We start from the raw sequence: 24061 nt of genomic DNA, 5'->3' as shown, positions 1-24061 counted from the left end.
ACACAAGATGAAATGAACACCATTTAAAACCTAATTAATTATAATATGAATGTCCAAAAAAAGTCCAGATCTATCGATGAACCACTCAGGAGAAAAATCCTGTTCACGGTGTGCTGGCTGTATTAGCAAAAACCTCCACCAATCACCTAATATTTTGGCCCGCTTACCAGAATGTGCAGATCCCCATTAGACATCCACACAAGCTCAAATGGTAATTTATTTCAAGGCACAACGATCAGCTGTAAAGGTATTAGATCCTAATCTCAGAATTCACTCCAGGGATGTTACGATGGAACGATCAATGTACACCCTCATCGATGATTTTATCAGGGTAGATATATCATTGGGTTGGCAGAAATAAACAAAGAGAAACTCCTCATGGTGAAGTACGCAGAGACACTTGATTTAATATGATAAAAAAATTTACACTCCCATGTTACAACAACATATTTCGCATAAATGGTGTCCTGAAGAGGTGTTCCCTTTGAATAGTTTGGTCGTGGATCGCTGAAGACTCTGACCGAAACTAGTACACCGGGGAGACGCCGGTTCCCCTACCGGTTTCGTCAGAAGGTGACGTCTTCAGCGGGCGTAGCTAACCGCCGCTATTTCTCGCTTTCAATGGCCGATGAATCCGGAAGGGGGAGGGCGGCATGCGTTCCAGCCAGCTCCTCCTCTCTCAGAATTACTATCCACAACACGATGCAAAACAGGAAATGCCTTAAAAGTTCATAGAACCACTCAGGGAATAAATCAACTTGCATATGACATCCCCAAATCTAACATAGCTGCATACAGGATTCATTGCTTCTCTGGGAAACCAATACCAGATAGCAATCATCCACTGAATGCAACTATGTTAGCGAGACTACCAAAAGAAAAAGAATAATCAATATAAATAATCCTTCACAGCATAAATATAGGAAAAGTTCCAATATTTAAAAATCCAAATGTCAGTCATACAATGTGTAACAAATGGGTCGAAACTACCCAAATTAATGTTAACATAGCAATGGATGACCAATGACACAAAAAGGAACAATAAAGTGATATCAAAAATATATGAATAAAACTAAAAAATTAAACTTGAATTAGCTAGGTGGAAATCAGCTAAGACTACCAACCTATTCTCCAAGAACACCTCTCAGGGCCTCAACATGCAAAATACACATAAACAACATAACACATTTTAATAATAAAAAGTCTGAACGTAATAAAATACAAATATAATATAGTAAAGGACTGAATAAATTAGAATAAACCTAAAAGCAATAATATCAACTAAGTATTATTGATAAAAGAGTTGATGTCCCAATCGATGTTCATTCCATGTGGACTATAAGTTTTGACTTTATAAATCCATTGTGTTTCCAGCCGAGACACACCTCTCGTACGGTTACTGCCCCTCCAACTACTAGTGTACCTATCTATGCCCATAAAGATGGTACCTATTGGGTCCCTATTATGACACTGGTCGTAATGCCGAGAGACGCTGTGTTTTGGAAATCCCTTAAGGATATTCGTCACGTGCTCCTTCAGCTTCACATGGAGCATGCGTATGGTACAGCCAATGTAATCAAGCCCACAAGGGCACCGTAAGAGATGCACAACGTGCTTCGTGGTGCACGTAATGAAAGGTTTGATATAAAACTGTTGATGTGTGGCATTCGACTCAAATTAGTCTATTTTCCTCCTTTTTTATCAGCGTTCATTTTGCAAATGGAGCACTTCTTGCACTGATAAAAACCCTAATATTGCCACCTAAACCCCAGGTCGTTTATAGAGGATTACCCCCCCCTTAGGCTGTATGTTGCCCCGAATGTTATCAACCCCCCCCCCCCCCCCCAAAATGTTTCTTTTTTTCATGATCGAGGGTACACCTCCATATCTTCTGTCAGCCATTGTTTCACCTTATGGAAAGAATGGATTTGACCAGCGCTATGGAGTGTGTATAAACAATTATGTACAGGTATGAAGCTGCCACCAACCAACCCCTAAGATAGGGGTCAACTAGATAAAGGGTATGGAAGGATTGGTAATGGCGCTAACCTGTTTTTTTTTAAAAGTATTGCACTAGATCCCGTGTGTGTATATTGGTGATAAATACAATTAAAAACCAAGTGAGAGTAAATTCCAAGTGATCATAAAGTGCAAGTGCCGAATGACAGGATCTATTTTTGGGCTGATAATGTACAGTGCCTTATGAAAGTATTCGGCCCCCTTGAACTTTTCGACCTTTTGCCACATTTCAGGCTTCAAACATAAAGATATAAAACTGTAATTTGTTTGAAGAATCAACAAGTGGGACACAATCATGAAGTGGAACGAAATTTATTGGATATTTCAAACTTTTTTAACAAATAAAAAAACTGAAGAATTGGGCGTGCAAAATTATTCAGCCCCCTTAAGTTAATACTTTGTAGCGCCACCTTTTGCTGCGATTACAGCTGTAAGTCGCTTGGGGTATGTCTCTATCAGTTTTGCACATCGAGAGACTGAAATATTTGCCCATTCCTCCTTGCAAAACAGCGCAAGCTCAGTGAGGTTGGATGGAGAGTGTTTGTGAACAGCAGTTTTCAGTTCTTTCCACAGATTCTCGATTGGATTCAGGTCTGGACTTTGACTTGGCCATTCTAACACCTGGATATGTTTACTTGTGAACCATTCCATTGTGGATTTTGCTTTATGTTTTGGATCATTGTCTTGTTGGAAGACAAATCTCCGTCCCAGTCTCAGGTCTTTTGCAGACTCCATCAGGTTTTCTTTCAGAATGGTCTTTTATTTGGCTCCATCCATCTTCCCATTAATTTTAACCATCTTCCCTGTCCCTGCTGAAGAAAAGCAGGCCCAAACCATGATGCTGCCACCACCATGTTTGACAATGGGGATGGTGTGTTCAGGGTGATGAGCTGTGTTGATTTTACGCCAAACATAACGTTTTGCATTGTTGCCAAAAAGTTTGATTTTGGTTTCATCTGACCAGAGCACCTTCTTCCACATGTTTGGTGGGTCTCCCAGGTGGCTTGTGGAAAACTTTAAATGACACTTTTTATGGATATCTTTAAGAAATGGCTTTCTTCTTGCCACTCTTCCATAAAGGCCAGATTTGTGCAGTATACGACTGATTGTTGTCCTATGGACAGAGCCTCCCACCTCAGCTGTAGATCTCTGCAGTTCATCCAGAGTGATCATGGGCCTCTTGGCTGCATCTCTGATCAGTCTTCTCCTTGCATGAGCTGAAAGTTTAGAGGGACGGCCAGGTCTTCGTAGATTTGCAGTGGTCTGATACTCCTGTATCAATATTATCGATTGCACAGTGCTCCTTGGGATGTTTAAAGCTTGGGAAATCTTTTTGTATCCAAATCCGGTTTTAAACTTCTCCACAACAGTATCTCGGACCTGCCTGGTGTGTTCCTTGTTCTTCTTCATGATGCTCTCTGCGCTTTAAACGGACCTCTGAGACTATCACAGTGCAGGTGCATTAATACGGAGACTTGATTACACACAGGTGGATTCTATTTATCATCATTAGCCATTTAGGTCAACATTGGATCATTCAGAGATCCTCACTGAACTTCTGGAGAGAGTTTGCTGCACTGAAAGTAAAGGGGCTGAATTTTGCACGCCCAAATTTTCAGTTTTTTATTTAACAAAGTTTGAAATATCCAATAAATTTCATTCCACTTCATGATTGTGTCCCACTTGTTGTTGATTCTTCACAAAAAATTAGTTTTATATCTTTGAATCCTGAAATGTGGCAAAAGGTCAAAAAATTCAAGGGGGCCAATTTCTTTCGCAAGGCACTGTATATGTGCCCAGAAAGTGCTTAGGTGCTAGAAATAAATGTGAAACAGCAAGTATAAAGTGCTGATTTATTATTCCAAAAGTGCAATAATAGCGCGGGTATTAAAAAATAATAAAATAATATGAATTGTTGTCCATAAACATGAAATTAGGACTTTAATCGATACTGTGCAAAAAGCAGTGCTAGTGAAAAAAGGAAAAAGTGGTGGAATCATTGAGGCTACTGCCAAGAAGTGCTATGCATAGGAAAAAAGCACTAGGCGTTGCACTCACCCTTTTTTTTCTCCTGAGCACAAAGTATTGAGTACAGGCTGTGATAATCTCCACAAACACAGCAGGTAAAGTCTCAGGGTGCAATCTTTTGGTGTGCAAACCTCATGGGGATCCTCCGGAGGCAGGTCCAATCTGAGAGCTCAAGACAAAGAAAGCCCCATGGTGTAGTATATACCATTTAAATGAAAAGCAAGTGTAGCAAAACTCACATTTCAGGCTGATCAATTCCAGTAAGAGATGCAGGCGCCGGGTGCTGGGTATACATCCGCGTTCCACGGCTACCAACTGCAAAAACCGGAAGTGACGTTGACGTACAAACTCTTCTCTACGCGTTTCATCTTTGGAAGTCTACGGGCGCGGCCACTCCAGTAGGCGCCCAATGACGAAACGAGTAGGGCGGAGTTTGTACGTCAACGTCACTTCCGGTTTTTGCAGTTGGTAGCTGTGGAACGCGGAAGTATCCCCAGCGCCCGGCGTCTGCATCTCTTACTGGAATTGATCAGCCTGAAATGTGAGTTTTGCTACACTTGCTTTTCATTTAAATGGTATATACTACACCATGAGGCTTTCTTTGTCTTGAGCTCTCAGAATTGGACCTGCATTCGGAGGATCCCCCTGAGGTTTGCACACCAAAAGATTGCACCCTGAGATTTTACCTGCCTTGTTTGTGGAGATTATCACAGCCTGTACTCAATACTTTGTGCTCAGGAGAAAAAAGGGTGAGTGCGACACCTAGTGCTTTTTTCCTATGCATAGCACTTCTTAGCAATAACCTCAGTGATTCAAACATTTTTTTTTCCTTTTTTCACTAGCACTGCTTTTTGCACCGTATCGATTAACCGGTTGCCGACCGCCGCACGACTATATACTGCGGCGGTCAGCCCCGGCCAGGCAGAGTGACGTATCGGTACGTCACTCGCCTGTCACTGACTTGCGAGCCTATCGCGGGCGGGCGTGCGCCCGCCGCGGCTCGTTCACAGACAAGTCAGTGCGTGTGACCGGCGGACTCGATGTCCGCCAGTCACACTGCGATCGCTCCTGTGAAGGGAGAAAGACAGAGCAGCTTGTGTAAACAAGCTGCCTGTCAGTTCTCCCTGTGTAAAAGTGAAGATCTGACCGTTCTACTATGTAGAACGGTTGATCTTTGCTTTTACACCAATAGGAATGTCCCTACACAGTTAGAATCACGCCCCTAGGACACACTTAACCCCTCCCTGTCCAATAAAGTTAACCCCCTTCCCTGCCAGTGTCATTTTTGCAGTAACAGTGCATATGTATAGCACTGATTACTGTAGTAATGTCACTGGTACCCCCAAAAGTGTCAAAAATGTCAGTTAAGGGTCCGATCTGTCCGCCGCAATGTCGCAGTACCGAAAAAAAATCGCAGATCGCCGCCATTACGCGTTAAAAAAAAAAAACACCAAAAATGACAAATCTTTCCCTTTGTTAGTAAACGCGATAACTTTTGCGCAAACCAATCAAAATACGCTTTTTGCGATTTTTTTTTTTTTTTTTTTTTTTTTTTTTTACCAAACATAGGTAGCATAAAACAAATTGGCCGAAAAATGTTAAAAAATTTTGATTTTTACTTTTTTTTTTTTGGGGAATTTCATATAAAAAAATGTGAAAAATATTGTTATTTTTGCAAAATTTACGCTCTTTTTTTGTTTATAGCGCGTGATCAAAAAATGGCACAGGTGATCAAATACCACCAAAAGAAAGCTCTGTTTGTGGGAAAAAAAGGACGTCAAATTCGTTTAGGTACAGCGTCGCACGACCGCGCAATTGTCCGTTAAAGTCACGCAGTAAAAAATCGCAAAAAAACCCCTGGTCCTTTAGCAGCCAAATCCTCCGGGGCTTAAGTGGTTAAAGTCCTAATTTCATGTTTATGGACAACACTTCATATTTTATTTTATTATTTTTTAATACCCGAACTATTATTGCACTTTTGGTGTTGGGTGAAAAGTGCGCAGGATAATGTGTAGTAAAGCTGCAAACCTAAAATGATGTATAGCAATAGTGAAGGAAGGTAGGTGCGCTAAACTTGAACACAATGTTGCCCAATTGGGAATAAATCACAACGTGATAAATTAAATTACATGTGAGGAAACAATATACAAAGTAGAATGTAATAACGTGCTCTAGTGATCAACTAAGCAATCAAGGGTGACATGTTCTCTTCAAAGTAATGACAAAAACTGAAGTAAAAAAGTCCAATCCAAACAAAAGTCCTGAAAAAGTCCACGTGGTGTTGTGAATAAAATGAACTCCTTGGTGAACAATCCACAGCAAACTAGAGTGCATATAGTCCCACCACCTTATCTGGATTGGCTCCTTACCAGAAGATAAAATTGTAAGGGCGTAAATGACACAAATCCAGATATAAGATACCCACACTGGATCCCTTAGACCACACTTAGGGAGAGGATGTGCCTCTTATCATAAATCATAAATATGGGCCTGATCACACACTCTCTCATGGGAATGGGAGAGTGACACCCTCTCCTATCTCCGTTGACGTCCTCTCGGAGGAAACGTGTCAGAAAGGAGCGCCGCAACGTCATCACTCATCGCCGCGGACCGCGCTGCAGGAGGCCGTGGCTCTCTCCTCTCCACCGTTGTGCTTTTGTGCCCGGAACAAGTGGCTGTACGTAAGTGTTTCTATTATTTTAATATTAAACGGTCTGTACAGTACTACTCTATTGCACGATTTTTATTTCTGGGGCACTACGAGAATATCTCACGCACCGGAGGGGACACATCCAGACCCAGGAACCAGAGGAGGGAAACCACCCATTCCCATGAGTGTGTGATCAGGCCCATATTTATGATCCTTCTGGTAAGAGGCACATCCTATCCCTAAGTGTGGTCTAAGGGATCCAGTGTGGGTATCCTATATCTGGATTTGTCATTTACGCCCTTACAATTTTATCTTCTGGTAAGGAGCCAATCCAGATAAGGTGGTGGGACTATATGCACTCTAGTTTGCTGTGGATTGTTCACCATGGAGTTCATTTTATTCACAACACCACGTGGACTTTTTCAGGACTTTGTTTGGATTGGACTTTTTTACTTCAGTTTTTGTCATTACTTTGAAGAGAACATGTCACCCTTGATTGCTTAGTTGATCACTAGAGCATGTTATTACATTCTACTTTGTATATTGTTTCTTCACATGTAATTTAATTTATCACGTTGTGATTTATTCCCAATTGGGCAACATTGTGTTCAAGTTTAGCGCACCTACCTTCCTTCACTATTATTGCACTTTTGGTATAATAAATCAGCACTTTTATACTTGCTGTTTGACATTTATATCTAGCACCTAAGCACTTTATGGGCACATATACATTATCAGCCCAAAAATAGATCCTGTCATTCGGCACTTGCACTTTATGATCACTTAGAATTTACTCTCACTTGGTTTTTAATTGTATTTATCACCAATATACACACACGGGATCTAGTGCAATACTTAAAAAAAAAAAACAAAAAAAAAACAGGTTAGCGCCATTACCAATCTCTCCATACCCTTTATTGTTTCACCTTAGCCAATACATTATCAGAAGAGAGAGCATGGTTCTTGTAACGAGGATTCAAAAGACTTGCAAGCACAACATGTTTAATCTCTTCATGCTTCTCAAAACCTATATCAAGCAAAGCTCTTTGGCTTGACAGACCATCAATTAAAAGTTGGAGGGTGTTGTGTGCCATGATGACAGAGGTCAAAATGTTTGCTCATGTTGCATAATCCCATAAGTGCCCAAATCATTAAAAATAAAAAGCTAGCATTTTGTAATTATAAAAAAACCCAGAGCAATGAAGATAAGGAAATCTACAAGATTAGGCAGAAAGAGGCCAAGCAAGTTATAAGAACTTCTAAAGTGCAGGCAGAAGAAAAACTAGCTCAGTCTATGAAAAAGGGGGATAAGACATTCTTCAGATATATAAATGAAAAAAGGAAATTAAAACAAGGAATAACTAAATTAAAAACAAAGGACGGAAGGTATGTAGAAGAGAATAAAGGGCTAGCCGACTGCCTTAATGAATACTTCTGTTCAGTTTTTACAGAAGAAAAAGAAGGACCTCCACTTGAAAGGATGACTAATGAATCGTTTGATGCATGTGTCTTTACAGAGGAAGACGTTCTAAGATTGCTGTCTAAAGTGAAGACAAATAAGTCACAGGGTCCTGATGAGATACACCCAAGATTATTAAAAGAGCTTAGTTGTGAGCTGGCAAAACCATTAACAGATCTATTTAACCAATCATTAGTAACAGGAGTCGTCCCGGAAGATTGGAAATTGGCAAATGTCGTGCCCATTCACAAGAAAGGTAGTAGGGAGGAATCGAGCAACTATAGACCAGTGAGTCTGACATCAATAGTAGGCAAATTAATGGAAACCCTATTAAAGGATAGGATTGTGGAACATCTTAAATCCCATGGATTGCAAGATGAAAAACAGCATGGGTTTACTTCAGGGAGATCATGTCAAACAAATCTTATAGATTTTTTTGACTGGGTGACTAAAATAATAGACGGTGGAGGTGCAGTAGACATTGCATATCTAGATTTTAGTAGGGCTTTTGACACTGTCCCACATAGACTTATAAACTGCAGTCATTGAGCATGGACTCCCGTATTGTTGAGTGGATTAGGCAGTGGCTGAGTGACGGACAACAGAGGGTTGTAGTCAATGGAGAACATTCAGAACAAGGTCATGTTACCAGTGGGGTACCTCAGGGATCTGTACTGGGACCAATTTTGTTTAATATCTTCATAAGTGATATTGCACAAGGCCTCGATGGTAAGGTTTTGTCTTTTTGCTGATGACACAAAGATATGTAACAGGGTTGATGTTCCTGGAGGGAAACGCCAAATGGAAAAGGATTTAGGAAAACTAGAAGAATGGTCAGAACTCTGGCAACTGAAATTTAATGTGGATAAGTGCAAGATAATGCACCTGGGGCGTAAAAACCCAAGGGCAGAATATAGAATATTTGACACAGTCCTGACCTCAGTATCTGAGGAAAGGGATTTAGGAGTAATTATTTCAGAAGACTTAAAGGTGGGAAGACAATGTAATAGAGCAACACGAAATGCCAGCAGAATGCTTGGATGTATAGGGAGAGGTATAAGCAGTAGAAAGAGAGAAGTGCTTATGCCGCTGTACTGAACACTGGTGAGACCTCACTTGGAGTATTGTGCGCAGTACTGGAGGCCATATCTCCAGAAGGATATAGATACTCTAGAGAGAGTTCAGAGAAGAGCTACTAAACTAGTACATGGATTGCAGGAAAAAACTTACCAGGAAAGGTTAAAGGACCTTAAGGGCTCTTTCACACGGGCGGTCCGATCAGATCCGCCTATCAGTTTTTTAGGCGGATCTGATCGGATCCTCCATGCAGCTCTATGGGGCAGCGGGTGTCAGCGGAGGTCACCTCAGCTCACACCCGCTGCCATCCGCATCCGATCCTGTGCTGAAATCTGGACGGATGGAAACCCTATTTTTCCATCCGTTCAGTAATCGGAGCGGAGCGGATCTGATGAGAACGGACAAGCGGTCCGCTCTCCTCCGATCTCCCATAGAGGGCAGCGGGTGCTGAGACACCTCCCTCTCCGCTCTGTAAGCCGAGACGGAGCTGTCATCCGCCCGGCTCAGCGGGGATCGCGGATCGATCCCCGCTGAGCAACACGGATCCGCCTGCGGAGGCGGACCGTGTGAAAGAAGCCTAACATGTATAGCTTGGAAGAAAGAAGACAGAGGGGATATGATAGAAACTTTTAAATACATAAAGGGAATCAACTCGGTAAAGGAGGAGAGCATATTTAAAAGAAGAAAAACTACCACAAGAGGACACAGTTTTAAATTAGAGGGGCAAAGGTTTAAAAGTAATATGAGGAAGTATTACTTTACTGAGAGAGTAGTGGATGCATGGAATAACCTTCCTGCAGAAGTGGTAGCTGCAAATACAGTGAAGGAGTTTAAGCATGCATGGGATAGGCATAAGGCTATCCTTCATATAAGATAGGGCCAGGGACTATTCATAGGATTCAGATATATTGGGCAGACTAGATGGGCCAAATGGTTTTTATCTGCCGACACATTCTATGTTTCTATGCCACATCCCAAAAATTGAGTACAAAACCAAAAGGAGTTCCCCTTGGGTGGGACTTTTTAGGCACTGAGTTAACACACAATGAAAAATATGTAAAAAATATGAAAACTTTATTAAATTTATACAAATTGGATAAAAACAGTTAGGCAAGCAGCATGATACATCACATGTAGCAGTGGAACTTAGACCACTCGACCCCCCGGGTTCTGACCCGACGCGTTTCGGAGTATGAAACTGAACTCCTTCTTCAGGGGTGCCCTTGGAGGGTGGTCTGTAGATAATTAGTATATGACAAATTATTTTAAATATTTTCCAACAAGTAATTTCAAGATACATTGTATCTTGAAATTGTTGAAAAATATTTAAAATAATTTGTCATATACTAATTATCTACAGACCACCCTCCAAGGGCACCCATGAAGGAGTTCAGTTTCATACTCCGAAACGCGTCGGGTCAGAACCGGGGGGTCGTGTGGTCTAAGTTCCACTGCTACATGTGATGTATCATGCTGCTTGCCTAACTGTTTTTATCCAATTTGTATAAATTTAATAAAGTTTTCATATTTTTTACATATTTTTCATTGTGTGTTAACTCAGTGCCTAAAAAGTCCCACCCAAGGGGAACTCCTTTTGGTTTTGATGACAGAGGTCTGACGTATCAGCAAGTCTCACTCCTTTAGGCATGTTTGCTCCACTGTCTCTAAGTTGCGCAAGCTTCACTTGGTCTTTGTTTGTTCCCCATTCTTCAAGCATGCCTAGAAACATTTCTCTACTGTACTCAGCTGTGTGGGATCCTTGCATCACTTTTGTATTCAACACCAATTGCCTTTTCGTCCATCCGCTGTCAATGAAGTGGCATGTAAGAATGAGTAGTGACTCAGACTCTGTTTCTGACCAGCAGTCCGTCATGAATGAGCGAGTTGCCAGCATTCTCTGGTTGCAGCATAGCCTATACTTTGTCAACTACCTTTTGGTGTAGCTTTGCCAGCATTGTGGTTTGATAATACTTCTCACTCTTCAGTGTGTAGCTTGGCTCAAGCATGGACATCAACCGCTTAAATCCTTAGTCAGACACCATTGTAAATGGCTGGTTATCGGTGACAATCATCTCTGTGATTACTCTGTCCATCAGTTGGGATCTTCCATCTGAATATAAACAGTGACATCTGTTTTTTTCACAAACATATATTATTGTTATTTGGGATAGTGGAGGAGGTATTTCAAAATCGCATTGATATTCATTTTGTTTTTTCTGTGCTGCATGATACAATTCAATATGATGAACTCTTAGATGGGCCCAAAGATTTAAGATATTTTTGTTTTTTGCAGTTACTGATCCCATGCTTATTATGTTTGTACATGTGTTGCACACTGCTGCTTTTCCTTGAGAAGGTTGAGACGCAAAATAATCCCAGACCACACTTTTTTTACTCTCTCCTCCTCCATCTCCATTTCAACTTGAAAGACACAAAATAGATTAAAGAAATGGCTTGCTGAAGCTGCTGCTGGCACTGGCACCCTGTTGTGGGCTGGTGGCTGACGCCTGGCAGTGTGGCTAGTTTGGCGCCACCCTGTTATGGATGGCTGGCAGCATGACAGGACCAGACTGCAGCTGGCTGTAACACGAGGCTGTGGGAGGCGGCTGTAACACGAGGCTGTGGGAGGCGGTCTTAAGTGCAGTACACGCTGTGAAATGGCATCGCATACGGGGCTGCGCAGGGGTGGGAGGCGGCATTAGAAGGCAGACCGTGTGCGCGCAACATACGGATTGACGTCACTAAAATATCGGTAAATCAAAAGGCCGATTCCGATATATCGGGGAAAGTGCATATCTGCCCTCGATATATCAATGTTGTCGATAATCGGTCAATCTCTAATCACAGTCAGTAGGCCTGGTGAACAGGAAGGAAGATGCTGAACCCAGAGATCCAGGAGAACTGACTAGAGGGGTTGAGACACTGGAAAAACAGCAGCGTGAGTACAGGGGATCATCGTGTCTAAGGGCCTTACCAGGTGGGGGGCCACCCCGGAGTAGAGTAATCATAGGATGGGTGCGAGGCGAGTACCCGGGGGGGGGGGGGGGGAGCCAGTGCTGGCAGCCGCACTGCTGAAGTGAGCTGCCCGGGCTGCAGTAGACGCTGAAGGAACCTGAACCCCTGCATGACGAGCATGACCATCATGAGCACTCCAGCATCTCAAGGTTTTTGTACTTTTAATATTGTATGTAATAATTTATTTTATATATTTGTATTCATTTAATATCTTTTTATTGGTGACCTGGGTTGGAGGTGAAGGCCTAATGTGGGTTGAGGGGGGAGGGGTATGGAGGTGAAGGAAGGCCTAATGTGGGTTGAGGGTCGTGGGGGGGGGGGGGGTTGGAGGTGAAGGCCTAATGTACTGTGAAATGTGTGGTGTGGTGTGATGTGCTGTGTGGTGTGCTGTAAACATTTAACCTACTGATGCCTCAGTTAATGTAATTTTATTGGTATCTATTTTTATTTTTGAAATTTACCAGTAGCTGCATTTCCCACCCTAGGGTTATACTCGAGTCAATAAGTTTTCCCACTTTTTTGTGGTAAAATTAGGGGCCTCGGCTGTACTCGAGTATATACAGAATATATATAATCTATATTTCAAAATGGTTTATAGTGCAAAAAGTAAACGCAATGATGATCAAATACCACCAGAAGAAAGATCTTTTCTGTCGCTCATTGACAGACGTAGTCCTCTTTGATTCATATCAATTGGGTTATACTGCCCTCTACAGGAGTAGGACACTAGGCAGAAAAAAACGTTCTGGCTCCACCTTAGGGGCAGTCCCAGAGGGTATATCCTCTCTCTCACTTCTACAGGATGTTAGTTTTTTTCTGTCTAATCAGGACCTAAGTTCCTTGCTGGGATCTTTGGTCCTGGCAAGATTTTTTTAGAAAATTTTTTTCCTTTTTTAGGTAGTTTTCTCTCCAGTTTTCCTGTGAGATCTTCAAGCAAATCACGCCGGATCTGGGCGACGGGCTGGATGTTGAGATCCAGTGGTCACCCCAGCCGGCCTACGAGCGCGCGCAGGCCATAGCTCCGCGCTGGGTCGGCCGCGACACATTCAAGTAAGTATGCTGGAGCCGGGCGACGGGCTGGATGTTGAGATCCAGTGGTCACCCCGGTTCGGCCTACGAGCGCATGCAGGCCATAGCTCCGCGCTGGGTCGGCCGTGACATAGTCCCACTGGACGGGGACTGACCCTGCGAGTTAAACGTCTCACTTGGACGCCAAGAACCAGCAGAGTCACGGCGTCCGTATTGACAGCCCCCCACCTCGGTGGAGAGGGGTTCTGTTAAAGGAGGGTGCCCGTCAGTTCCGGTATGGTGAGTAGATGTTCCCCCTTCCCCCCTGTGGGGTTTATTGGGATACGGGCCCCTCTGTGTGTGGTCGGACCCATTTTGCATTAAGGTTCCCCCTTTAGCCTATGACAGGTGCACATATCTCTCTGTGATAGTGTGATTTAATTGGGAGCTAACGCTCCAGCAGGCTGACACTCCAGCAGGCTCGGTTTGGGAGCTGACACTCCAGCAGCCTTGGTCTCCAAGGAAGCCTGGTTTAGATTGACTATATTGAAATATAGGATGCTGGCATTTAGATAAGAGGCAAAGCGCCTACCTTATACTAGGATACAGAGGCGCCATACTCCCGCAGGCCGTACTTGCAGGCCGCCGCCAGCCTTTCAGAGCCGTTCGCCGGCTGTTGCAATCTTCCGGAGGAACCACACTAGATCGGCAGTCCGCCGCCATTTTGCTGTAGACGGCACGCTGCATTGTCTACAGAGGCCGCCCGCAGGTCACGCAGGCCGCCATTTTACCGTAGCCTGGTGTCTCCTGCATGGGGGTGGCCATGTTTGATGTGCCCAGCCTACCTCGAGGAGTAGCTGGGAGCGCCGGAAGGCGTGCAAAGGGGGCGGAGCCACTTCCTTTTACCCGGGAAAGCTAGTACAGGACTTCCCAGTCTGTATAGGACAACGCTGACAGCAGTTTGATAGGAACTTCTCTGCATCAGGTGGTGAGCCCTTGGGGTCTCTCTCTCTCTGTGGGGGTCAAAGAAGCAGGTACGCTGAGGGGCGCTATTGCGCTGGGGGATTACAGAAAAAAAAAAAAAAAAGATCTTTTTATTTTTTCAGATTTTTTACTGGCAAAGTGTCCTGGATTAACATGGACCCTGCCACGCATGTATCTCCACCTGATCCCCCTCGAGGTGGCTGCAGGACCCTCCAGTTCCCCACTTACTATTGATGCATTATCAGCGGTTTTGGAGTCTTTTGTATCCCGGGTGGAAGTGGCCTGTCAGGGACGGGGGGCAAGGAAGCGACCCCCGCCTACCCCTATTTCATCTGAAACTTCAGATTCAGAGTCTGAGCCTGTCACTGCAGGTGCAGGACCCTCATCTGGGGCTTGTGTCTCGGGTACTGTCTCTTCAGACAGTGAGGAGGATGTTTCGGCATCTACCATAGCCAGAGAGGAAGCGTTGGTGAACGCACAAATTGTATCTGTCCGAGAAACCTTAGGACTGTAGGTTACACCGTCGGAAGTAGCTGAGACTGAGATCCCTTTTGGTACTAATAAACGGACCAAAATGGCGAAAGTATTTCCCTTGCCCAAATGTTTTTAGTAATGTAATTAAGGAAGAATGGGGTCATACTAAACGAACCCCTGCTATTTCCAAACGCATTATTAGGCGTTATCCGTTCGAGGAATCTCTCCTCCAAAAAATGGACAGTACCACCTGGGGTGGATTCTCCAATATCCAGATTGAACAAAGGTACGGTTATCCCATTGGAGGATGCTCCGTCCTTCAAGGATCCAGTGGATCGTAAGGTAGAAGCTGTGTCTCGCGCCATCTTTTCCCCGATTGGGTCAGCTTTCAGACCAGTAATTGCTATTGGTCTGTTTTCACAAACTGTGACAGAATGGACCAAGTGGTTACGCCGGGACTTAGAGGGGAGAGACATCCCCCAGGCGGTATCAGATCTGCTGGAACAGATGATACAAGGGCTTCAGTTTGTCTGCGACGCTGCTCTAGACGCCACTCCATTATTGGGGCGAGCTTCAATTTCTGCAGTGGTCCTCAGGCGTACACTGTGGCTAAAGTGTTGGTCAGCGGACCAAGGTTCCAAGAAAGCTTTGGCTAATCTCCCCTTTCAGGGGGAGCGCCTATTTGGGGCCAACTTAGATGAGATTATCAAGGATCTCACTGGAGGCAAGAGCACTTTTTTGCCACAAAATACTAAGGGTAAAGGACCTCGTCAGAGACGGGGGCCTTCCTTTTCCGCTCATAAGAAATTTTCTCGCCCCACGGGCGACAAAGCAAAGCCCTCCAAAACTCCCTCAGGAGGTTTCAAGGGGCGCTGGTCGGGCAAACAAAAGTCCGGCTCTTCCAGACCTGAAGATAAGACTACTAAAGCCTGAAGGTGCGCCCCCACCCATACCTGGGGTGGGGGGACGTCTTCGCCGGTTTCCGGATCCATGGCTTTCCAGAATCCCGGACAAATGGGTTCGCGAAGTCATACGGTCAGGTTACAAGATCGAGTTTCAATCACTCCCACCGGTGCGATTCTTCCCTTCCAATATCAGACTATCCCCGGATCGCCTAGAGGCTTTGCGGGGGGCGGTCACGGATTTAATGCAACAAGGAGTGGTAGTCCACGTTCCTTGGACAGAGCGTTTTCAAGGGTTTTATTCGAACCTATTCACAATACCCAGGAAAGAGGGCAAGGTGCGTCCAATTCTGGACTTAAGAGCACTCAATCTTTTTGTCAAGATACAAAAATTCAAGATGGAGTCTATTCGCACAGTAGTGACCTCCCTGCATCAGGGGGATTTTTTAGCGTCCATAGACATCAAGGATGCCTATCTTCACATTCCTATTTACGCAGGACATCAGAGTTTCCTGCGTTTCTCCGTAGAGGAGAACCATTATCAGTTTGTGGCGTTACCCTTTGGTCTCGCCTCGGCTCCCCGGGTCTTCACAAAGGTGTTGGCCCCAGTGTTGGCTCTGTTGCGACAACGAGGCATATATCGATTCTAGGTTACCTAGACGATCTTCTACTCCGTGCGGAGTCTCCGCAGACTCTGTTACTAAACTTAGAGATCACCAGGATCTCTTTGCAAGAGTTCGGGTGGCTGGTGAACCTGCAGAAGTCTTCTCTGGTTCCCACCAGGAGGTTGGAATATCTGGGTCTAATTTTAGACACATCCAGGGCAAGAGTATTTCTTCCGGTGGGGAAACTCCGGAAGATTCAATCGACCATTCAGTTGTTACTATCCGACAACTGGCCTTCTTTTCGGACTTGCATGAGGGTCCTGGGTTTGATGGTGGCTTCCTTCGAAGCAGTACCATTTGCCCAGTCCCATACCCAAATCCTTCAAGGAGAGATTCTTCTCAAGTGGAACCGGAGTCCAGACTCCCTGGACAATCGGATCCGATTGAGCGAGCGGACCAGGGAGTCTCTGGTCTGGTGGCTTCGGTCCCCGATGCTCAGCCAGGGGAAGTCATTTCTCCCAATATACTGGACGATTGTCACCACGGATGCCAGTCTATCCAGGTGGGGAGGAATTCTGGGCCAATTATCTGCCCAGGGGCTTTGGTCCCTGGAAGAGTCCAGGTTACCGATAAATGTATTGGAACTGAGAGCGATCAGACTTTGTTCACTGGACCGAGCAGCTCCAGGGCAGCCCGGTTCGGATCCAGTCGGACAATGCCACAGCAGTGGCTTATGTCAATCATCAAGGGGGCACCAAGAGTGTCCTGGCGGCTTTAGAAGTGGCCAGCATTTTTCGTTGGGCGGAACGGTTTGTTCCAGCTCTCTCCGCTGTGTTCATTCCGGGGGTGGAAAATTGGCAGGCAGATTATCTCAGCCGTCAGATTCTGGATCAAGGGGAATGGTCTCTTCATCCAGAAGTTTTCCACCAACTGTGCCTTCGTTGGGGCACCCCGGATGTGGATCTGTTGGCATCCCGGCTCAACAGGAAGGTGCGAAGGTTTGTAGCTCGCTCCCACGATCCGCTAGCAGATGCCGCAGACGCGCTGGTCGCCCCGTGGGGGCAGTATCAGCTACTGTATGCCTTCCCTCCTCTCAGGTTGCTGCCGAAGCTTCTTCGCAGGATAGAGGTGGAGGGAATTCCAGTTATCCTGGTAGCTCCGGACTGGCCTCGTCGAGCCTGGTACGCCGACTTGGTCAGGCTGGTAGCGGACGTCCCGTGCCGACTTCCTCTCAAGGAAGACCTGCTGTCTCAGGGACCGATCTTCCATCCTGCTTTACAATCGCTGGCTTTAACGGCCTGGCTATTGAGACCCAGGTGCTGAAGGACAAGGGGTTCTCAACTTCAGTTATTCCTACTCTAATTAAAGCTAGGAAAGCGACTTCCAGAAAGATTTATCATCGCACATGGAAGTCTTATATTGCGTGGTGTGAATCTCTTAGGTTTCCTCCACGTTCTTTTTCGGTGAACCGTATTTTGGCTTTTCTGCCAACGGGGTTGAGCAGAAGCTGGCCTTGAGCACTATCAAGGGTCAGGTTTCAGCATTAGCAATCGCCTTTAGCTACTCATTCCTTGGTGCGGAATTTCATCCAGGGGGTGCGACACCTGGCTCCGCCAGTGCTTGCGCCTTTACCACCTTGGGATCTTAATTTGGTGTTGTCGGTTCTTCAGAAACCTCCCTTTGAAGATATTAGGAAGATTCCCTTGCTTACGTTATCCCAGAAGGTGGCCTTCTTGGTGGCCATCACTTCTGCACGCAGGGTGTCAGAACTGGCCGCATTATCCTGTCGTTCCCCATATCTGGTGGTTCATAGGGATAAGGTGGTTCTTCGTCCGAATCCATCCTTCCTTCCTAAAGTGGTTTCAGAATTTCATCTGAATGAGGATATTGTATTACCTTCCCTGTGCCCTAAGCCCAGCCATCATCGGGAGTTTGCTTTACACTCCTTGGATGTGGTTCGGGCGATCAGGGTATACTTGAAAACGACGGACTCGTTTCGCAAGACGGATTCATTTTTTGTGATCGCGGATGGCCCCAAAAAGGGGTTGCCTGCATCTGCCGTGACTATCTCCAAATGGATTAGACAGACGGTGGTACAGGCTTATTCTATTAAGGGTCGGGAGCCCCCTTTCCCTGTTAAGGCGCACTCCACTCGGGCGCTTAGTGCGTTATGGGCCTTTCGCCATCAGGCGTCAGTGCTTCAGGTTTGCAAGGCGGCTACTTGGTCGTCAGTGCATACCTTTTTGCAAAATTCTATAAAGTTGATGTGATGGCATCGTCAGATGCCTCTTTTGGCCGCAAGGTTCTGCAGGCCGCAATTTGAGGAGATCGGTGGTCTACCTCGAGGGTTTTTTTCTGTTGGATTTTTAGTTGAGTCTCATCCCTTTTTGTCTGATGAGCCTTTAAAACTTCTAGTTGGCACCGGTTGGGCCTCCTAGATTGGATTTTGATTTCCGTTAATCCCACCCCTCATTTGTGGCACTGCTTTGGAACGTCCCAATTGATATGAATCAGAGGACTACGTCTGTCAATGAGCGACAGAGAAAAATGGATTTTTGTAAGATCTTACCGTAAAATCCTTTTATCTTAGCTCATTGACAGACGTAGTACCCGCCCCTCTACTTTTGAGTTGGGTTAAATTCTCTGACACTGCTTTGTGACATAACTAACATCCTGTAGCAGAGAGAGAGAGGATATACCCTCTGGGACTGCCCCTAAGGTGGAGCCAGAACGTTTTTTTTCTGCCTAGTGTCCTACTCCTGTAGAGGGCAGTATAACCCAATTGATATGAATCAGAGGACTACGTCTGTCAATGAGCTAAGAGAAAAGGATTTTACGGTAAGATCTTAGAAAAATCAATTTTTTTGTAGGGGGAAAAAATGTATATATTTTATTTGGGTACAGCAGTTGTCGGGTAAAGTAACGCAGTGCCATGTCCCAAAAATGGCCTGGTCATGAGGGAGGGTAAATCTTCCGAAGGTCAGGTGATTAAACAAAAACCGGTTAAAGTGATTGGTGCCTTGCCAAGACTGCCCTGCAACCATGTGCAATACAGCGACTTTTCAGTGTTAAAACGGAACTGATAGGGAACATATTGCCTCTGTCATCTGTCAACTCCTCTCTGAAAAGCGATCCACCACAGATTGCTTTTTAGCACAGTGGCAAGGACTGCTACACATCTGAAAGAGGCCTCACTCTAGGAAGATTACATACGATTACAAAGTAAAATGGAAGAATACCTTGTTTGATATACTGTAACTCCCTGTGTCTATATTGTGTATATCTAGATAGGACTTTGTCATCAAATCGATATTCAGCAGGATTCTTCAGGATCCCCAAATGGCAAAAAAAAAAACTAAAGTGCACTTATCGTATTAAGGTGATGCCTACATTGTGAATTTGATGAGTTTCATTGCCCAGCTGTATTGCTGAAAGAATTCACTTTCTACTGTTTTGTGTTATGATCTGATCTCTCTTGTGAATTGCCTCCTCTCCCCTGCTTAACAATGTTCATCCTCTCATAGTTTGATTCACGAGTTCTGGTCTTATTTAGGAAAATTGGTTATTTGAGCTTTTGCATGTGCTATTTTTTATTTTTTTTTTTAATCCTCCGTTCATACTGTTTACTAGTTGTGGTTTCTCAGTATCCATGTTTTATAGCATGTGTGGTACATTGTGAACACTAGATGGTGCTAAAATCCTAAACTATACTTAAAGGAGGAAAAGAGTCACCTTTTGTTGATGAATTCATTAAATATTTCAAGGACACAACTTACCAGTATTTTTATTTTTTTTTCTGTTTCAGTCCCATGTGGCCAATAGCATGGCAGTGCGGTTCAGGGTTTGCCAACTTATTTATAAACTTCTGGTAAATTTACCTGAAAATGCTCAAATTGATGATGACCTGTTCGACAAGATCCATGATGCCATGCTCATCCGAGTGACTGACAGAGTTCCCAATGTGCGGATCCAGGCGGTTCTGGCGCTGGCCAGGCTCCAGGACCCAAGTGATGTTAACTGTCCTGTAACAAATGGTGAGCATTCTAGTGATGTGAGAGGTGACACTGATATCCTACAGACTGTTATCATAGTCTATGTAACGCATACAGAGGCTGACTAAAGAAACTGAAAAGATTCATACAAATTGTGTGACTATTCACTTCAATTATCCAATCATGTCTAGATGAAATAAGAAAATGAGGTTATTCTATACAATCGTATAAGTATACTTACTTCAGAAGTTAGAGACTTGTGTAGATTGATGGATCTGAAATTAGGTATGCACCGAAATAATTCTGGACCGAAACCGAAAATGCAGGATGCCCTTGGCCAAAAACCGAAACCGAAAATTACTTTTTCCCCCAAATAATTTTAAAATAGAACAGGGGCATACACCAAAAACAGGCAGGCATACACTTGTAACTGCCACCCTGTCACAGTATAGTGGTTAATTTAATTACCAATGGTATTTGTATTATGCAGCATAAGGGGGTTAATGTATTGCCACTGCTGGTCACTGATGAATTAGTGACTGACCAGTGGCAGTTAATTAACCCCTTTGTGCTGCATTAGTGCAACCAGTATCAGTGTTAATTAACACTGGTTGCACTGCTACTGGTTGCACTAATGCAGCACAAAGGGGTTAATTAACTGCCACTGGTCAGTCACTAATTTATCAGTGACCAGCAGTGGCAATACATTAACCCCCTCATGCTGCATAATACTAATACCATTGGTAAGCTGCCTCAGCGTCCCTCCCCATCCCAACAATTCAATCTCCTTACTGTCACTCTGCTGAGTGCTCCTCCGGTGTCCTTCATTCAAAAGAAGCGCCTCTGGCCGGCGGCCGCCTCCCGGTGATGTCACTACTACGATGTGTGTATGAATGAAGTGACACACCGGGCGGGAGGGCGGGCGAGCGGCCGCTAATAACTATAACTATGTGAGCGTTTCACCTCCCTGTCAGCGGAGATACATGCCTGACAGGGAAGTGAAGGCTCACATAGTTACAGCTATAAACGGCCGCTCCCCCCGCCCGGTGTCAGGTCAGTTCATTCACACACAGTCCCGCTGACAGTGAAGTGAAGGCTCACATAGTTGTATCTATTAGCGGCCACTCGCCTGCCCTCCCGTCCGGTATGACACTTCATTCATACACATCGTAGTAGTAGGGACGTCATTGACAGGCGGGCTGCTGGCCAGAGGCGGGACTTTTAAAACCTGCGCCCTCCTCCTTCCTCACGGCGGCCATTAATTTCGGCATTGTTAACCCATTATCGGCCGAAATGGGATAGGCTAATTTTTGGCCGATAATTTCGGTGTATCCCTAATACACACACACATAATGTATGTGTGTGTGTGTGTATATGTATATATATATATATATATATATATATATTTTTTTTTTTTTTTCCTAGACCTCTTGCTAATGCCCCCTTGTTTCATAGGGAATGGTGCGAATTGTGCATGATAGAGCTGACCTCAGGTTCTGTTTTGTGAGCTTTAAACATTTTTTTTCTTTTAAAAAAATAAGCATTGTTTTTCTCCATAGCATACATGCAGTTGCTGGAAAATGATTTGAATGCAGAAGTAAGAAGAGCAGTGCTATCCTGCATTGCACCCTCTGCCAGTACCTTACCAAAAATTGTTGGGCGCACTATGGACGTTAAGGAACAAGTGAGGAAACTTGCCTATGAGGTAAATTTTGGTAATGAGATGTTTTGTTTATGACTAATCTGGAATATAAAAGGACTTGATCACACAATTTCTGCAGATCTGCATAGATAAACACAGGCTCAATGCAAGGGCACATAGTAAAGATATTTTTAGTGTGTGCCCAGTTTACAGCACAACAAAGCGCTGTGGTGTGTGTGTAAAAATGCATACCGGCTGCATGTTTAATGCAATGCAACTCAATGCTCCGCATGTCACTGCAGCACGCCACAACATTCTGCTGTGCATATATTTGAATGAAGTGCCCTTTGTTTCCTTTTATGGGTACTAAAAAAAGGTAAACCGTGCATTGCGCAGTAATGCATTTCACCACCGCCTTATGATCCTTTTTTGTAATTTTTTTTTTTTTCTTCGCTAGTGGGTTTTTTTTTTTTTTTTTTTTTGTGAGGATTTTTTCATTACACCTTTGTGTGAAAGCCCTTCCACCCCGGGGCACTTTTCAAGCGCTTTGGCGCTAAAAAAAAAGCGCCTGAAAAGTTCACGAAAACCAATTCCTAATAAAATTAATGAATGCCTTCACACTGGGGCGGTGCGCTGGCAGGGCGGAAAAAAAAATCCTGCAAGCACTGTCTTAGGAGCATTAAAGCGCCTCAAAAATGTCTTTCTCTATTGAAATCAATAGAAAGCGTCCGAAAAGCGCCCTTAAAATGGTTCTGAGCGCTTTTGTGGTGCTTTTCAGGCATTAGCAGTGTGCCTTTTTTTTTTTTTTTTTTTTTATAGGAACTTGACTCAAAAATGGTTTCAAGAACCTTTTTGAGGCGCTTTCCATTCATTTCAATAGATAGGGGCGTTTTTGAGACTTTTTTTTTTTTTTTTTTTTTAGCGCTCCAAACGTGCTTCATAGATGCTGCTTGCAGGATTTTTTTCACTTTCCCACTGTGAAAGCAATTATTGATTTCAATGGGAATAGGTTTTTGTGAGCATTTCAGGCGCTTTTTTTTTTTTTTTTTTTTTTTTTGTTTTAAAGCGCTTGAAAAGCGCCTCAGTGACGGGGCGCTAAGCAGTAATGTGTTATCTTGACAACCACAAAAAAAAAATACATACACCTTCAGAAGGCTTCATTCATATATATGCAAATTGGATGCATTTTGAACCGCATCCAATTCTGACGTGAATCAAACCCATATTTTAGGGAGCCGGTCCACACAGTTGGGCAAAAAAGTATTTAGTCAGCCACCAATTGTGCAAATTCTCCCACTTAAAAAGATGAGAGAGAGGCCTGTAATTTTCATCATAGGTAGACCCCCACCAGGCTAAGAAGACTGAATCTGCAATAGGCAAGCAGCTTGGTGTGACGAAATCAACCTGTGGGCGCAATTTTTAGAAAATGGAAGACATACAAGACCACTGATAATATCCCTCGACCTGGGGCTTCACACAAGATCTTACCCCGTGGGGTCAAAATGATCACAAGAACGGTGAGCAAAAATCCCAGAACCACACGGTGGGACCTAGTGAAGGACCTGAAGAGAGCTGGGACCAAAGTAATAAAGGCTACCATCAGTAATGCACTACGCTGCCAGGGACTCAAATCCTTCAGTGCCAGACGTGTTCCCCTGCTTAACCAGTACATGTCCGGGCTCATCTGAAGTGTGCTAGAAAGCATTTGGATGATCCAGAAGAGAAGTGGGAGAATGTCATATGGTCAGATGAAACCAAAGTAGAACTTTTTGGTAAAAACGCAACTCGTCGTGTTTGGAGGAGAAAGAATGCTGAGTTGCATCCAAAGAACCCCATACCTACTGTTAAGCATGGGGCTGGAAACATCATGCTTTGGGGCTGTTTTTCTGCAAAGGGACCAGGACAACTGATCCCTGCAAAGGAAAGAATGAATGGGGCCATGTTTCGTAAGATTTAAGTGAAAACCTTCCATCAGCAAGGGCATTGAAGATGAAAAGTGGCTGGGTCTTTCAGCATGACAATGATCCCAAACACACCGCCCGGGCAACGAAGGAGTGGCTCCAGATCTCTACCCCATAGAAAGCCTTTGGAGGGAGTTGAAAGTCTGTGTTGCCCAGCGACAGCCCCAAAACATCACTGCTCTGGAGGAGATCTGCATGGAAGAATGGGCAAAAATACCAGCAACAGTGTGTGAAGACTAAAGGCT

At 44.3% G+C, this 24061-nt stretch overlaps 1 protein-coding gene across 1 annotated transcript in view; it reads left to right on the top strand.

The window, feature by feature from the left end:
- The window catches only part of NCAPG (non-SMC condensin I complex subunit G), a 234944-nt gene that overhangs the window by 21083 nt on the left and 189800 nt on the right, over window positions 1-24061 (top strand). Inside the window, exons 3-4 of the mRNA XM_082243654.1 lie at window positions 20027-20255; window positions 21773-21918. Of these exons, the coding sequence (XP_082099780.1) occupies window positions 20027-20255; window positions 21773-21918 (375 nt within the window). The remainder of the gene's footprint in view (window positions 1-20026; window positions 20256-21772; window positions 21919-24061) is intronic.

This window comes from Pelophylax lessonae (genome assembly GCF_965119305.1).
Source record: "Pelophylax lessonae genome assembly, chromosome: 1".
Lineage (NCBI taxonomy): Eukaryota > Metazoa > Chordata > Amphibia > Anura > Ranidae > Pelophylax > Pelophylax lessonae.
Note: the sequence above shows the minus strand (reverse complement) of the source record. Positions and strands in the feature narration are given on the sequence as shown.